General features: G+C 40.1%; 1 protein-coding gene across 1 annotated transcript; it reads right to left on the reverse strand.

The window, feature by feature from the left end:
• Positions 1 to 5,094: 5,094 nt before the first annotated feature.
• TMED3 (transmembrane p24 trafficking protein 3) lies at positions 5,095 to 9,925 on the reverse strand. The gene is made up of 3 exons (XM_027851790.1): positions 9,581 to 9,925; positions 6,099 to 6,347; positions 5,095 to 5,473 (listed from the first exon to the last, which is right to left on the reverse strand). The coding sequence occupies exons 1-3, from the start codon at positions 9,767 to 9,769 to the stop codon at positions 5,237 to 5,239; spliced, it is 675 nt and encodes a 224-aa protein (XP_027707591.1). The 5' UTR covers positions 9,770 to 9,925; the 3' UTR covers positions 5,095 to 5,236.
• Positions 9,926 to 18,130: the final 8,205 nt, after the last annotated feature.

Genomic DNA, 18,130 nt, shown 5'->3' on the forward strand with positions numbered 1-18,130 from the left:
TGCTCTTTCCTGTCCTCTATGGCTCTAGAGGGAGAAAGCCCTCAAAGCCCAGCTAACTTTGCAGATCCTGGGCTTAAGGGAACTACTTTTTGATGATAGAGTACACTGTCCTTTCAGAACTCAGCCAAGACTGTAGACCCAGGAAGTTCCAAGCTAAGAGAGCATAATGCTACTTTGGCTTCTAGTCAGCAGGAGAGTAGAGAGGCCTAGAAGAGAAGGAATCCTACCCAGGAGGTAACACAGAATACAGACTATTTCTGAAAATTTATATTGTGCCAACTATGTGCTAGGCACTATGCCAAGCACTTTTACAAATATTACTTTATTTGATTCTAACAACAACCCTGGGAGGTAGCTGCTATTATCATCCCCATTTTACAGTTAAGGGAACTGAAGCAAACAGAAGTTACCTGACTTACCAGGACTGCACAACTAGTTAGTGTCTGTGGCTGTATTTGAACTCAGATCTTCCTGATTTCAAGCCCATAACTCTATCCACTGTGCCACCACCTGCCTACTAAAGGGACTGAGAACATCATGGTCTTCAGTCCAGAGTTGTGAATTGCCCCATTACCTAGTCAATGTGTCTCATTGCTAGGTTTTTCTGAGTTTTTCTCCACTCTCCCTAATGCTCATTGGTGAGAAAGTATGATACAGTTTTATGTGTGGGCTATTGCATTGTGATTATTATTATGTTTGCCTTTTTTGTTTTCTAAATGCTTCATGTCTTTCATTCTTTCACTTTTTTGTGTTGTAACAAACTGATCAAAGAAAACTCATATGAATTGAAGTAGTCAATGATGTCATCTTGACTGATGAAATGAAATTTCATTCTACTCAGGTAGAATAATGGAGCCAGCTCCAGCCCAGGAAAGTAGAGCCTTGAGAGAGAGGTCAGCACCACACCCTGTACAACAAATCTACATTTGATGACCACTGAACATTCATTTAAGTACATGTTAATATCTTCACATAAAAAGCTTTTCTTTAAAAGTTTTATGATACTGTATCAAAGGCAGCATAAGGTACTAGAAGGAATGCTGGAGCAAGAATCAGGAGACCTTAGTCAATAATCTCCTTCCCACTCAGCCACCTGTTCAGGACATCTAACTATGCCCTTCCATGGATGCCCAACTTCTCCTCACCTAAACCAGAATGTTCCACAGAGGGTCTCTAGAATCCACACCCCAGTCCCTGGAGAAGTCAATCCACCTACTCCTCCGTGCTCTGGGGATAGTGAAATTGGAATTTGATTTTTTAATTTTATTTTGTTAAAACTTAAACTGGAAGTAATATTTCCCTTCACTGCAAGTTCTACTGAGGTAACCTCAGGTCACTTTTCTCTCATTTCTCATCTTGTAACTAGGACCTCCACCCTTGTATAGGTGTACATCATTTTATTGAGCTTTGCTTTATTGTGCTTTGCACTTTTTACAAATAGGTTTGTGGCAACCCTATATCATGCAAGTAAGTCTATTGGTGCCATTTTTCCAACAGCATGTGCTCACATAGTGTCTCTGTATTACATTTTGGTAATTCTCACAATATTTTCAACTTTTTCATTATTATTATATCTGTTATGGTGATCTGTGATACAGTGATCTTTGATGTGTAACTGTTTTGGGGCCCACAAAACTATGCTCATATAAGACAGCAAACATTGATAAATGTTGGGTGCGTGCCATTCCCTGTCTCTCTCCCTCTCCTCAGGTCTCCCTATTCCGTGAGACACAACAGTATTGAAATTAGGCCAATTAATAACCCTACAATTGTCTCTATGTATTTAAATGAAAGGAAGAGTCAATCAATGGGGCAAACTTCATTGTTGTCTTACTTTAATGAACTGCCACGACCACCCCATCCTTCAACAATCACCACCCTGATCAGTCAGCAGCCATCAACACGGAGACAAAACCCTCCAACCAGCAAAAAGACTATGACTCGCTGAAAGCTCAGATGATGGTTAGCTTTTTTTTTTTTAAGCAATAAAGCATTTTTTTAATTAAAGTATGTACATTGTATTTTTAGATACCTAATATATGCATACCTAATAGACTACAGTATAGTGTAAACATAGCTTTTATTTGCACTGGGAAACCAAAAAATTCCTGTAACTTGCTTTATTATGATATTCACTTTATAGGGGTGATCTGAAATGAACCAGCAATATCTCCAAGGTATGCCTGTATTGAAACTTGTATCTCCACCTTTGTAACTTCACCCACCCCCCAGATAAACTTGCCTAAAGGTTAATCGCATCAGTCTTAAACTGTTAACTCCAAGGCTTTCAGACTAATCACCTAAGGACTGATCTCCTCTCCAAATGATGTAATAGGGAGGAGCTGAGACGACACTTATCCCACCTCCTCATTGAAATGTCTACCAATTAGCATTATCTTGTGACCTAAATCACATGTCTCTTTAGGGTCCAATCTTCAAATGGAGTGGTCCTTGCCAGTCAGCCCTAAACCACCCAAATATGCCCCATTCCTAAAATGTGTTCTCTTTGAGCACGTTCAAATGTGAATAACAGTAATCAACTAGCAAAACAAATTACTATTTACTGCATTAGCAGAAATGAAATTTCTGAGGGCTACATAGAGGGAGAGATTTTTCAAAAAACAAGTAACTTCTGACATCTGACTAGACAGGAGAAAAAAAAACCTTCTAGTAGAAGAAAACTGAGTCCAAACCACTGATTTCTTTATTCTATAGCAACCTACTGACTTTTAATTGGGGGTTGAAGACGGCTTCCAAAGCATCCCCTTCCAAAACAGAAAAACTGAAAGCAGAAACAAAGGAAATTAATTAGAAGCAGAATAGGGTAACTGAAGCAATACAAGACATTTGTTTTCACCCAGCCCAGATGAGATAAAGTTATGTAAAGATCCAAGCCAAAGGAAAGAGATAGACAAATGTCAGCTATCATTATCATCATCATCATTAGGCAATTAAGATATTGGCAGATCAAATTAGGAAAAACAATAAACATTTAGTCACATAAAATAAAGGAATAATAAGCTATGAAATATGGGAAGCATCATGGGTGGTAGGGTCAGCACTGGACTCAGAGGCAGAAGATCTGAGTTCAAGTCCTAACTCTTGCTCTTGTGAGAAAAGCTAGGTGGCTTATCTGAGATCACATACGTGTTTCACTTAGTTTAAGTTCATCACCAGGAAACATCATCCTGGAAACTGCTTCAACTTTGGTGCTCACAACTCATCAGTACCCTCACTTGCTATGCAAATCACACAGCTTTCCTGAGTCTTAGGGTAAATGAACTGCTTTCTGTCATAGGGTAAACTGAGATGATACAAGTGTAAGCCCTTTGTAAACTGTAAAGCACCATACAGGCATAAGTTATCTTCATAGTGTCTATTATTTCATTTCAAGGGGGAAAAAAATGTAGGGAAACATTACCATCATAAGCCACAATTGTCTTTGGGGAAAAAAGCTCCTTGGCCTAGAACTTAGGGTCATAGGCATAGAGCTGGAAAAAACTTTACAAGCCATTCTGCCATATTAAATTTGAGGAAGCTAAAACCCAAGGAAGTTGAGTGATTTGTCCAAAGTCACACAGGAAGCTTATAAAGCACCAGATGTGGGATCCGAACCCAGGGCATCTGACTCCAGAGTTTATGGACTTTTAATCATATTTCATCCTTCAGTTTGTTTCACAAGAAGTTGTTACACAGTTGGTGACTTTATTAGTTATGTGTACTCTGATTGTCTTAGCTGTCTCATCCATAAAAACTTTTTCTTACTATCGGTTAGTAGTTCTTGGAAATGGTGTCATAACAAAGAAGGATGAAAATTAGTTCCTAACCTTACCTGGTTTTCTATTTTCCCGAACATCCCTCCTTCCACCTCTCTTATGAAAGAAAATTAAGAATTTTTGCATACACACATAGAAAGTCACACAAACACTAGGAGAGATCTGCTTTGCAGTATGACTTTATATAGGTCTGTTATCAAAAATAACAAAGGTCAAATAAACTGAGATTCTTTATTAAAAGTTTGAGCTCTGTGGCCCCTTGCCAAAGTACTCTTTGGCTTTATTGTTATTTGGTAGTTTTCTATTCAGTAGTTTAAGATACAAATTCAGCCTGCTCTTGGACTTTATGTTTGCCTTGTAATAAAAAGGGGGGAAAGGAAAGTATACTAGATATCTTTCTTTCTTTTTTTTTTTTTTAAATCAGGTTTCCATCCTTTAAGAAAAACATAGGAATGAAAGAAAATTAGTTTAAAGCGGTAGCACCTCTAGGAGAATGACCATCAGCAAAGGTGATTTATAGATTAGGGCCTGGAATGTTTCTTCTGTTATAACTCTTGAGGTACAAAGGCTTCAAATAGCCTGGACTCTTCAAAAAGTGCCATGTTTCATAGCTGGACCCAGAGTGAAGCACTGAGGAATAATAATCTGCAATTTTAAGAAAGAAGGAAGGAAGGAGAGAAGGAAGGAAGGAAGGAAGGAAGGAGAAGACTTAGGGATGTAGGGAGGGAAGGAAGAAGAGGAAAGGGAGGAAGAGAAGGAGGTAGGAAGGTAAGAAGAGACGAGGGAGGAATAGAGAAAGGGAGAAAGAAGGGAGGAAGGGGAAAAAAGGAGGGATGGAGGGAGTAAGGGGGGAAAGAGGAAAAGACAAAAAGGGTAGGAGAGAGGGAAGAAGAAAGTGAGAGAACAGAGGAGGAAAAAAGAAGAGAATAAAGGAGAAAGAGAAGTAAGTAGAAAGGAGGAAGGAGGGAAGGAGGAGGGAAAAGGAAGGGAGGAAGGAGGGAAGGAATAAAGGAGAGAGGGAGGGAAGAGAAAAGAAAAAAGTTTGTTTCGTTTTGCTACAGCAAAGAGAACTGAAGCATGGGATAAGGGAAAAAACTGAAGAGCTCTGAGGTTTAGGGCAACGTTGGGGAGTTAGTAAGTCATTAATTTCTCATGAGTGGCCAGCTGCTGTCTCTAAGTCATTGCCACTGTCCATTTCCCAATCAAAGTTAGCCAGGTTCATTCTCCTCTTACTTGCCTCTATTTTTTTTCTCCTGCCTCAAAGGGCATGTCAAGTCAGACCTACAAGACAGCATGAAGCAAAATTACTAGAAACATACAAAATGGCACTGTTATAATTTATAGTGGCTTTGCCTCTACATTATCACCTGATTTTATAGGCCAATAGAATACAGGGAAAATATCCTCCTTCTAGTTTTAAGAACATGGAAAAACTCCACACCCCAGTGTGTGCCCAAGAATTAAGAGCTGACACCCCGACTAGTTGGTCTCTTTTCCGTGAAGAAGCTTTTCAGAAGCACCACTTGACTGATGCTGACCACAAATAGTATGACTGTCTCCCCCACAGACCAGTAGGAAACACGCTCATTCAAGTCATCAGCTCGGTTCCGGTCCTGAGCTTCCCTGAGTCGATAATGTGTCTGAGAATCAATCACTGTTTTCAAGGCTTCATGAATGGTCACACAAGCAGACTCCATCTGGGAAAAGGGGAAAAGCCAAATACATTTCAAAGCCCAAGAACTGCTATCAACCACAGATTATTGCTCTGGGAAAAGGAGTGTGAACTAACATGATAATCCCCAGACAATCCCCAAACCTCTTCTACCATAAAACTTTACACAGAGACATAAGTAATAAAATGATAGGAACTAGTGTGACCCAATTTGAACCAGTTTAAACCAATCAAATTGTCTATAAACATGGCAAATCCATTAAAACTGAGCAGAACTGGGTTAAATTGTTTGAGAATCAGTTGGAACCAGTAGGAATTGCTTTCAACTATTCAGAACTGGTCAAAAAGTGATTTAGGAATAAATAGCGATAGATTCAGAATAATTGCATCTCTGCTTCCTTCAATAATAAAAGTAGTCACCAGATCTAACCCCTAAATGTTAACAAGAAAGGCCTCTAAAGATCCGTAGCATACAATGAGGAATAAGTTATATGATTTATATTTGAAGCCAAGGTGAAAGACATTGTGACCCAAAGACCAAGAAGGCTTGGCTCTGATTCTAGTTCAAGCAAGTAGATCCTATCTGACCAGTGCCCCAAGTATTGTCACATTTTATGTGCTTAAAGTCAAATGTGCTTTCATGCACTCACCTGTGTCAATGCAGTGACTCTGTTTCCCATCTCTGGGAGAATGGGGGGTTCATCTCCAATTAGAAGGTCAAAGAAGACAATTTTGTGGGAAAATGTGGAAAACTCATTACTGAAGCAAAACTTGTAGATTCCTTTGATCTCTGTCTGGTGAAAGAAACTGTCATACTGCTTCTTGGTTTCTTTGTAAATTGTCTTTCCATGGGGGTCTTCAATAAAGCAGTCTACATCATAGTGTCCACCACTAATGACCTGTTGACCACAAATGGCCCCAGAGAGTTTGTAGTTACCCCACAGGACATCAGAATTCACTTTGCTGCAGAAACATACACAGACAAAAGCAACCCCAAATATGTTCTGCTGGTGTCCTTCAATGGAATGATGCCTTGGGATCAATTAGATCAGAAACAGACCAAGAATATCAATAGAATGAGAAGTTTGAGATCTTGTTTCAAAGGAACTACTCAGGGTGGAAATGAGTAATAGATTTTCCTTCTTTCTCTTTTTTCTATGTTCTCTGGGGAACTCAGGGTCTCAGGTTGTAAAATTATAAGGTCTCAGGTTGTAAAATAAAGATTTAAATGGCAACAGAAACCAACCCTCTCAGAGAAGCAGTTTAAGCATTAAATCCAGCTCTCCCCAGAGCTTGTTATTCTCAGCAAGAGAAATTAGGGCCAGTCAATGTTTTCAAACACGTGAAAAGTATTAAGAAAATAAATAATTGAACAAACAAATGAGCACCACAGTTGAATAAAAGCCATCCATATTTTCATAGAATATAGAGTCTTAGAGGAAACCTTAGATATCATCTACTCCAACTCCTCACACTGTAAGAATCCTTTCTACAACACTGGAAGTGGAATGAATGCTGGACTTGGGTTCAGAAGACCTAGACCTGAGTGTTGGCCCTGCTACTTCTTACCTGTAGGTGTTTAATCTCTTCGGGTCTCTGGTCTTTATCCATTAAATGAGAAGGTTGGATTTCATTAAATGATCTCTAGTCATCTAATCCAAAGTCATGGGCTTTAACATTTATACTTGTTAAATTTCAGCTGGTTAGTTTGGGCCTAGAGTTCCAGCCTGGTAAGATCATTTTGAATCAACATTAGCCATCCTTCCCAGATTTCTGTAAACTAAAACTTTTATAATTACACTTATTCTGCCTGGCACTAGGGAGAAGAGATAGGACCAATGGGTAGAAGTTATAGAGAGACAGATATTGACTTAATATAAGGGAACATTTCCTAACAATTGTGACTGAAAATAGAATATCTGTCTTGGAAAACTGGGGATATTCAAACTGCAGTTGGATGGTCACTTGCTGATATGTTGTCGAGGGGATTCCCAATTTAGGTAAATGATTAATGAGTTTCCTCTTAGGCTCTTAGATTTAGAGTTGGAAAAGACCTTGGAGAACATTGAGTCCAACTTGCTTCTTCTGAGATACTGTCATCCAAGTCATTGAACAGCACTGAAATTCTGTGGGGATAGAATTATGAACTTGGAGTTAGGAAGAAACCCTCCCCTCAGATACCATCTCTGACAGTAGCTGTGGACCACAAAACAGCCATTCTCTCTGAGCCTGTTTTCTCATCAGTAGAATGAAGCTAATAATGAATACCTATAGTACTGACCTCATAAGGCTTCTATGAGGCTCAAACTTTCAAGACTTACATAAATGATAGTTATTATTGTCCTAAAAATGTATTTAAGTTATTTCACATGTTCCTGCTAATTCATAAAATTTGAGAATTAAGCAGTTCATTCTTAAGTCTGCTTTAAAAGACAGACAAAAAAGAACACATGAAAGAATTAGTATGTCCATGTTTACCTATCTGTTCTCCCAGATCCTCCCACAATACATTTGATGTCCTGGTTTTATATTTTTGAACTATCTCCATTTAGCCAGTGTTGAAATGTAGATTAAGAAGCTCTTGGACCACAAACTTCCATCACCAAACAAATGATTTCACACTAAAATACAAAGTTTGAGCTTCCCTACTGCATTTGAAGCCTTTGAGTAAGCTACAAGGAACAAGAATTCCGTCAAAGAGACAGTCAAGGGCTCCTTCATGTGGCCATAAGTATCACTGCAGCTCAGAAACTATACAATGTTTGTGCAGTTTTCAAGCATTGGATATTAGGGGGGGCATATATCTTAGAGATCATTAATTACATTCCCCACATTTCACAAATGGGGAAATTGAGAACCAGGGCTGACGAAGCGACTTGTTTAAATAGGATCACAACCTATTCAGTGCTCAGGTTATTTTCACTTCTAATAGGCTGTTAGGTATTTCCTAAGTTTCACTCACTATCGTTGCAGTGAAAGTTTTGCAAGTCAACCGCTGAATGCCTATTTAGCAAGGATTAGAGCAGAGGACTTCAGGGTGACCAAAGCTGTCTAAACAGATATGAGACTAGCCAAATGACTCAGATTTCAAGAAAAGATAAGAGGTAGAGGTGATGGGGCAGAGTATTCCAAGCACGAAGGGCAACCAATGCAAAGTATAGAAGGCACTATGTAGGCAACAGCGAGCCATCTGTTGCAGCTAGATCAGAGTGTGTAGACAAGAATAATATATAAGAAGACTAGAAAGGTAGGAAGAAGCCAGGTTGTGAAGGGCTCTAAATGCCCAACAAAGGAGTCTGTATTTCATCCTGGTTGTCGTTGTGAGCCGCTGGACTTTACTGAGTTATCAGGGAGCAGGAGCATGGGGATCTTGGCACGGCTAGCCCTGTACTTGAAGAAAATTATTTTGGCAGCTGAGTAGGGGATGCATTGAAACACGAAGACCCCTGAGATAGGGAGATTCATCAATTAAAAGACTATTGCACTAGTCTAGGCAAGTGGTAATAAAGGCCTGTACAAGGGTGGTGACCGTCAGTGAAGAAAGGGGACATATGTTAGGAAGGTAGTGAGGGTAGGTAGTTAGGAAGGCAGTGACACAAAAGCTGAAAGCCTGGGTAACTGGAAGAATGGGAGAATTATTGGGAGATATTGGGAAATATTGGGAGAATCTGGGAAAAGAGTGGGGTTTTTCTTTTTTGGGGGGGAGGACTGCATGACGTTGGGCAAGTCACTGGACGTTTATGGACCTCAGTTTCCTCCTCCGTAAAACGCTGGAGTTTGAACAAATGAGCTCTAAGGTCCCTTCCAGATCTACATCCTGTGGTCCTATTTGTCCATGGGATGCTGCTGCAGAAGGACACTTAGCCAAAAGCCTGGACGACATGGCCAAGTACTTTAACCGCTAAAGCAGCTCCCTGACCTATCAGGAGACCAGATACAAAAGGAGGGGGGAAAGGTGGCAAGCCTGAGCTTCAAGTGGCATCCTGTCTTAATTAAGTCCAGGCCCGCCCCCTCACCACCCCACACACAATCCCCTTCTCTTCTCCGCAATCTTTGAAAGACACCAGCCGAGATGGGGGGAATCCAGAGGCTAAGCAAAGCAGAGAGAGAAGAGCACCCCACCCCGCCTTACTTGATAACCTAGGGTGAATTTCACCCCCTGCTCCACCTCCTCGTGGAAACACTGCTTGGCGCTGTCTGGCAGTTCGAAAGTCAGCTGGGTGCATGGCAGCACCTCGGCCCGCAGGAGGAGCAGCAGCAGCAGCGGCAGCAGCCGCCGCCGCCACGCCGCCAGAGTGCCAGCGGGAGCCCGGGACCTCATGCTTCTGGGCTCGTCTAGGACCCTCCCAGGACGGGCTCAGTGCTGGCCGGCCCGTGCAAGCTGCAGAGCCGAGGAGGAGCCGGAGAAGATGCGTCCGCCTCTTCGGCCACTCCCTGCAGCAGCAGCCCGGGTAGCGCTCGGCTCCCTGGCCTGACGTGGCACTAGGGCTTGGAACCTGGCTCTTCCGGGTGGCTCCCGACTCCTTTCTCGGGGCGGGACCGGGCTCTTGGCGGAGGCGGGGACTGGTCTGGCTGTGGAGCTGGCCAGAGTTTCCTTCGCTTCTCTCTTCCCTCAGTCAGTTTGAAGACTTGGCCAGCAGGGGAAGGGGCTTCCTTGTCCTTCCAGAGTCACCAAGTTAGGTGACTGACTGACGGTAGCTCGGGGAAGAGACATCTAACCCAAACCCTTCCTTTTACAGATGAAAACTGAGGTTCAGGAAAGTTGAGGAATTTGTCCTAGTTCACAGGTGCCCGGCTTCTTCTGGGAGGGGAGGAGAGGAGGTGAGGGATGGAGGAAGGAATTTGGATGGAAAGAGAGGGGCCACCGGGTGCAGAATCCCTTCCCTTGCCTAATAGTGACCCAGTGGACAGTACCTGGAGTCAGGTTCAAGCCTCTCCTTAAAAACCAGCTGTGTGAGTCTGAAGCCAGTTTCCTCATCTGTATGGGGATAATAATAATGATGATGATGATGATAGCATCTACCTCCCAGAGTAGTTGTGAGGATCAAGTGGGATAAGAGTTTTAAAGCCCTTTGCAAACTTTAAAGTGCTATATAAATGCTAGTTATTTTTGTCCCTTCCCTGGCCCTGGCCCTTCTCTCCCTGAATCCTAGAATTATTTCTTCAGCCTGTGGCAACCAGGGACAATTTGGGCTGAAAAAGTGCAGTGAAAAAGTACTCATGTAACCCACTAAGTGCCAGGACCAGCCTATGTCTGGTCAGCCTTAATTAGCTTAAGAGAAATTACCCAGCCCCAGGGTTATAATAATAGCTTCAGTCCACTCAAGATGCAAGTAAGTTTTTGAAGAATCCCTAGATTGGTTCAATCATTCAACTAGCATTTACGATAACGAGCTAGGCCCTGTGCTAAGCCCTAGGGATTCAAAGAAAGGTAAAAATGCTTTCTGTAAGAGGTGGCTCCTATAGAAAGCTAATCTTGACCTTCTCTGAGTCCTTGACATGCTTCTCAAATTACTTTGTATAGATTTAATTTTGTAGGTGCCTAGCTTTCTCCAATAGAATGCAAGCTCCTTCAAGGAAGGGTCATTTTTTTTGTGGTCTTTGTATCCCCAGTCCTTAGCATGGGGCCTGTCATATAGTAGGCATTTAATAAATGCTTGTGGGATTAAATTGAATTGAACTGAATTCAAATCAAAGACCTTTTAGCTCTGCCATTCAACATTTATGTCCTCTTAATTCACTTTTACAACTCCTTCTATATGTGTATATTTTCACTCATAAATATAAAAGTGAATGTAAACACTTAAACAAATGTTTATCTGAGTGAGGGTTTGGTACATTGACATTGTGATGTGGGTTTTGTTATATTATCATCCATTTCACTATATATTGGTCAACACCCCAGCTGAGGAACCACCTCCACCATGTTTTCCCTGACTCCCCAGAGAGAAGTGACTTCTCCTTCAGAGTCCTTGCCATGCTTATTTTGAATTTATAATGAATGGTCTATGATATTTTAGGGTTATATGAGTGCTTGCTTTATCTCCTTCTCCTAAATTATAATCTCCTTTGGGATGGAGGCCAAGATGTACTCATCTTTGAACTCTCCAAAACATCTTAACATAGATTATTGAATTGAATCAAATTGAATAACCCAAAGCAGACATTAATCCTTACTAGGGCTTACTCTGCTTTCAGCTATCAGTCACAGTCTACTAGCTCCAGAGTAAACCCCAAAACAGAAGTCCTGTCCTGTGATAGGGCACCTACCTTTGGGCATTCAGCAAGCAATCAAACAAGCATTTTTAAGTATCTACCAAGTGCCAGACACTGTGCTGAGATCAGGGGTGCAAAAACAAAAAGAAAGGAGCTCCTAAAAGAGCTTCCACTCATTTAGGGGAAGCAACATGAAAGGAAAAGGGAACAGAGAGCAAAGAATACTGGTTTGAAATTAGAGGGATCTTAAATTAGGGTTTGTGAATTTTAAAAAAAAATTGATAACTCAATTTAAATATCATTCATTTCCTTTGTAATCCTATATATTTTACTGTATGCATTTTAAAACATTTCATAGGCTTCAGGTCCAGACTGCCAAGTGACTCCATAACACAAAAAAGGTTAAGAACCCCAGGACTAGATTCAGAAGGCCAGTGTACAATAATACTGCCCCTGATGATTACTCCTGGTATGTATGTATGGCCTGGGACAAGTTACTTAATTAACCTTCCTGGGCCTGCCCGTCTGTAAAATAAGAAGGATGGACTAGTTGGCTTCTGAGTTTCCTTCCAACTTCTTATATATAACCTCAGGTACTCAAAAGTAGCTCCCTGTTAGGCAGGAACTGAAGGTAACTTCTTCATCATCTGGTTCCAGGCCATCTCCTCAGACTTTTCATATAACTGCCCTTCATACACTTTGTGTTCTGACCAAACTGGCTTTCTGGTCATGTACCCCAAACTCAGAGAATGATTTTTTACCTCTAAGACTTTGAATATGTCTTCTGTCTCCCATGCTTATAATACCTTCCCTCCTTCCTTTAGCTTCCTTTGAGGCTCAGGCAGACTTTCCAGATCCTGCTAGTTGCTTACCTTTGGTCTTGCTCCAATTATCCTGTATTAGCTGTTTACGTTTCGTGTCCTCCAGTAGAATGTTTGTTCCTTGAGGGTTGGAACTTTTCATTTGCCTGGTTGTTTTGTCTTTGTATCCCTGGTGACTATTATAATGTCTTGCACACAGTAGGTGCTTAATCAATGTTTGTTGAACTGAAATCCAAAATTAATTAAATTTTGGACCCTTATGTAAATCAAGCTGAGCTTATTGAGGCCAAAAATCTTAGCCATAATACTTATGTTCAAGCTTCTTTATTTGTTACCCTGTGTACAAATGCTTCTCAGCAGCTCTCAGTGTGACAAGAGCATCAGCCTTGACATCCTTGCAGTAAAGCAGCTTCATCAGCTAAGTACCAAAAGTATTGAGTCAGAAAATCTACCTCATCAGCATAATTCAAATTTCATATACTTGTTTTAATGACCATGATGAAACTTTGGTTGGAAAGAGTAATGAAGCAGTGTCTTTGCAAAAGTTATGACTGAATATTGTTTTGATCAATAAAAATTTCAGGATAAAAGAAAGATGACTTTGAAAAGCTGGGTTTTTTTTTTTAAGCTTTGAGGAGTAGAACTTTTTTTTTTTTTGCTTTTTTATAAGGCAATCAAGGTTAAGTGACTTGCCAGGGTCATACAGCTAAGAAGTGTCATGTGTCACACAGCTAGTAAGTATTGTGTGTCTAAGACTGGATTTGAACTCACATCCTCCTTACCCCAAGGCCGAAGCTTTATCCACTGTGCCACCTAGCTGCCCCAGGAGTAGAATTACAAAACAGAGCAGAAATCAAATATGGGAACTACTAGATAAAAAAAATAATTTGCTAGAAACAACTGAACCTGTTCACTTCCAAATACGCTCAGGTCATAAGATCATGGAAGCCAAGATTTAAAATTGGAAATTTAAAGCATAGATTTAAATGTTAAAATCTTAGCTGTCATCCAATCCAAATCCTTCATTTTATAGATAAACTGACTTGTCAAATCCAGGATTTGAACCCATGTCCTCTGACTCCAAATCTGTTGCTCCTCCTAATGCATCACACCCCAACAGTATTTCACATCTTTTTAAAAAATTAGCTATGAAATGTATTTTTTCAAACTTTCTACCTCTCCCACCTACTACCAGCTACCATGCAATCTCTCCCTGCCCAATTCCTGAGCTACATTTACTTCTCTGATTCTTTTTTGAAAAGTTTTGATGTTCCCTCTTGCATCACTCTCATTTTCCAACAACTCTCTATTCAATCTCCCCATAGAACTCAGCATGTAACAGATAAATACAGCCAAGCAAAACAAATCAAACCTTGGCCAAGTTGGAAGTCCACTAAGAGATGGGTAGCAGGATTGGTTGCTGCATTGATCAGAGTTTCAAGGTCTTTCAGTGTTGTTTTTATTTACATTACTGTGGTCTTTGTGTAAATTGTCCTTCTGGTTCTGCTCATACCTCCCTCATCATTTCATAGAAATCTCAAATTTCTTTGAATACTCCACATTCATCATTTTTTGAAATGCATTATTCCATTAAATTCAAATGCTCCAATTTCATTCAGCCAATCCTCCTATCAATAGGTACCCGCTTGCCTTTCATTTCTTTACTGCTACAAATATTTTTGTAGGTCAACTAGATAATATTTGTAAAGCTCTTAGTACAAAACCCAGCATGTAGTAGGTACTTAATAAATGCTTGCTTCCTCATCTTTCTTTTTTGGGGAAACTTTCCCTCTGTCTTTGCCTTCCTGGTAAGGGTGGGATGTTATGCTTAGCAGTATAACTAGGTCCAAAAGTGTATACAATATAGTGACTTATCTAATATAATGTTTTCCAGAACAACTGTACTAAGTCCCAGTGCTAGCAACAGATGTACATTAGTGTACCTGTCTTCCAACAGCTCCGCCAACATTTACCATTTTGATATTTTCTCATCTTTGCTGATTATTTGATAGGTTAGAGGGAAAAATAGCATTGTTTATTTATCATTATCAGTTTCTAACATTCTTTCCTATAACTGTTTCAAGTTTACATTTCTCTCTTTGAAACTGCCTGTCATACAACTTTACCATTTATCTACTGGAGAACGGGTCTTGTTTTTATATATTCATATCAATTCCCTATGCAAATATCTTGTGCATCAGGCATTTACACATTCCCTTCTTAATCTCCTGCAATCTGCTTTCTATTCCCAGCACTCAACTGGACTGATCAATTAAGGAATTCCAATGAATTCCTTAATTTTTCTTAGTCTGTATCCTTTATGGAATTTGACACTGTTGGTCATCTACTCTCTTCAAAATTTCCCTGATACCACTCCTACCACACATACACCAAGACTGTTAACTCATTTGCCTAGTATGATTTGGAACCATGTTCTTCCTGTTGTGGGAAGGTATAAAATATGAATCACTAATTCTCTTTTGTTCATCCTGAGCCTCACAGTAGGGAATTCTCTCCTCTCGCCTTCAACAATTAAAAAGAATCTGGCTTCCTTTATCCCTGTCAATCTCTCTTTCTCTCATTACAGTGTCAAACATACTACTTGCTTAACTAGCCAGTGGCATCTCACACCCAAGTTGCTGCTCTTTCCCGTCCAAGTGTCAGGCTGTAACTTCAGCTCACCCTTCCCCTCAAGAGAGGAAGGCTGTGGCTTGTTTGTCAGTCACAGTCTGACCCCAATCAGCCACAGAGTCGCACAAGAAAGTGATGCTGGGAAATTTTTTCCCTGCCAAAGGACATTGGCCTCCAGCTTCCTTTTACACAGAGATGCCCAAGCCCAGAGAGATTAGAGGACTTTCTCAAAGATACACTGAGAGTTATTGGGTGATTTAGGAGTAGAATTCAAGATTTTTACCTCCCAGTCCAATGGGCTTTCCATGAAGCTACCACTAGTCCAAAATCTTTGCATTGTAGTACAATGAGAAGGTTCATGGTAGATGAAAAGAAAAAAATGGACCTAGAGGCAGAAGGCATGGGTTAGAATTCTAGTTCTGCTATCTATTGTCTGTGTGACCTTAGGCAAGTAACTTAACCTCGTGGGCCTTTAGTTTTCTCTTTTGTTAAATGATGAATTTGAATTCTATGATCTCTAGAGTCATAAAGCCCACAGTTTTACAGATGAGGAAACTGAAGCGTAAGACGTAAATTTTGCTGCTTAGACCAGGGATTATTTCATGACTTTATGCCTCCATCAACATTAATAGTACCATACAATGTCAGGATGATTTCTACAAATGATTTGAGGGTAGAGAAATTCCATTTAGATCATATTATAACTACAAAATGATGACTGTTTGTGATGACTATCCTCAGTATAATCCAGCTCAAACAATAAAAGAATTTTTATTTGTTTGACTTTCAGTGACTTTACCATAAGAGTAAGAGCCGGGGCTTTTTTGGAGAATGGGACCCAGACTGAGAATGGGGGGAAAAATGAAACTTTGCAAATGGATATCCTGAAGAATGAGTGTGCTGATCTGAATGGGCATTAACATTAAACATTTGCCTGCATCAGTGAATTCAGGGCTAGCAGTTCTGTGCTAGGTCAGATAACCTCAGAGTGATACAAAAGGAGCCTTTTATCCAAGAAAGACAGGTTGTTTTTGTTTGTTTGTTTCAGTCTTAATCACTTTTGTCCTTGCTTTATCTCTTCTCCCTTCTTTTTCAACTTGCCCTCCCATCTCAAGATACAAAGATTCAAAAATGCTTCATCTATGTAAGTTTTCCTCATTGAGTTACCCTTCTGGGAATAACTTTTCCCTGAGTGACTGAGAAGTCCAACCAGTCCCATGGGGGACCAGTTCTGTGATTCCCAAAGTCATTTGTTTGAAAAGAGGACTATAAAAGCACTCCCCAGATGGTATCCCAGAGGTATTTGGTAAATTAATGTTTCCCATGTTGATATGAACAGATATTAGAGTATTATGAAATATTTGGGTTTTTTTTCCTTCCTTGAAATAGACTTTTTACATCTTTCCATAGGGAAATGCTAAATGCTTTATCAATATGACACCTTCCCTTAAAGTAGTCAATGGGCAACCCATACCATACCAGGCTGCAAACCTGTAAAGATTCCACACAAATTAGAACATACCTACAGACCCATAGAGCCTCAAAGAAATTTTGGTGATACCTCAAAATATCAGACTATTTGAAGTTATGAATTTGAATAAAAAGTGAAAATATGAACCATACAGCTCCTTTGAGCTCATTTAAGTCCAAAGTTTTCCAGCTATAAAGTCCATCACTGTTATTCATTTATTCGTTCAACAAACATTTATTAAGCACCTACAATGGACAATGCATGACAGGAAATGTAAAAATAATAAAGCATGATCTCTGCTCTCAAGGAACTTAGGATTTTTGAAAGGTAGAAGCAGGTAAAGGAATATTGTAGAAGCTAAGTTTCATGTGTAGATGCTTTGAATCTTTCTGCAAGATTCCTATAACTTGTTGGCATTCAAGTGCTAACCAAACTTAGGTTTTGTGGCTCCTGACAGAGGAATAAGTTAGAAGAAAGTCAGTTTGCTACAGAGAATGGTGATCAGTACCTACACAGTGGTTACCTCCCATGAATATGGTTGAAAAGTATTCATTGTCATCAGGGACTCCAGACTACACTATTTTCCTTGCCAAGTGTTTTCCCTTCTATCCATCTATATTCATGAGGAGATAAAGATCATGCTTACACAATGCCAATATATTCAGTCAGTTCTGTGAAACATAAAAATTGCTCATAGACAAAAGAGATAACTAAATTGCTAGTTGTTCAACAAGAGTGTGTTTTTACACCACATAGGAAACATTTGGTCAATCGTTATTTTTGTTCTTCCCCTATCATGTGATATCCCCCCAAAGTGGTTTTATGAAATATTTTTTTTTCTGTTTCACCAGTTGTTTTAGGGTAGACTACATCTATTTCAGAGAGAGCAACTCCAATGGGCTGGCCACGTTGTTCGAATACAAAACACATACTTGCCAAAATGACTATTCTATGGAGAACTCACAGCAGGTAGACGTTCACACAGCGGTCTGAGGCAGCAATACAAGGAAACTCTCAAGGTCTCTCTTAAGAACTTTGAAATTAGTGGTTTGACATGGGAGACTCTGGCACAGGACCACTCAGCATAGCATGCCTTCATCAGAAAAGGTGCTGTACTCTATGAGCAAAGCAGAAATGAAGTAGCTCAAAGGAAACATGAGATGAGCAAATTTAGAGAATTCACCCCAAATGTTCACATGGCCTATTTGTGCCTGACCTGTGGTAGAACATTCTGAGCTCATATTGGTCTAATCAGTCACAGTCGGACACACCATAATCTGACTCTATCATAGTGAAGTCATTTTGGTCCTCTTCGAGAACAAAGGACAACCAACCAACATTCTGAGAAAACATGACAGGCAAAGTAATGCTAATCAAATTGAAAATGATGGACTTTGTCAATCATAAGAAAGTTTCAAATCTTTTGAGAGACAAAATTAATAGTTGGTGGCTATTGTGATTATATATCTAGAACTGGAAGGGAACTGAGAAGCCATCTGGTCCAACCCATTCATTTTACAGATAAGGAAACTGAGGCTCATAA

Source organism: Vombatus ursinus, unplaced genomic scaffold (genome assembly GCF_900497805.2).
Source record: "Vombatus ursinus unplaced genomic scaffold, bare-nosed wombat genome assembly UNPS02009205.1, whole genome shotgun sequence".
Taxonomy (NCBI): Eukaryota; Metazoa; Chordata; class Mammalia; order Diprotodontia; family Vombatidae; genus Vombatus; species Vombatus ursinus.

What these genes read in the sequence shown, in the direction of transcription:
- TMED3 (XM_027851790.1), bottom strand. Translation starts at nt 9,769, where the DNA reads ATGAGGTCCCGGGCTCCCGCTGGCACTCTGGCGGCGTGGCGGCGGCGG. An exon ending in AATTCACCCTAGGTTATCAA is followed by an intron (nt 6,348 to 9,580) that starts GTAAGGCGGGGT and finishes TGTGGTCAACAG; the next exon opens with GTCATTAGTGGTGGACACTA. An exon ending in GAGTCACTGCATTGACACAG is followed by an intron (nt 5,474 to 6,098) that starts GTGAGTGCATGA and finishes CCCTTTTCCCAG; the next exon opens with ATGGAGTCTGCTTGTGTGAC.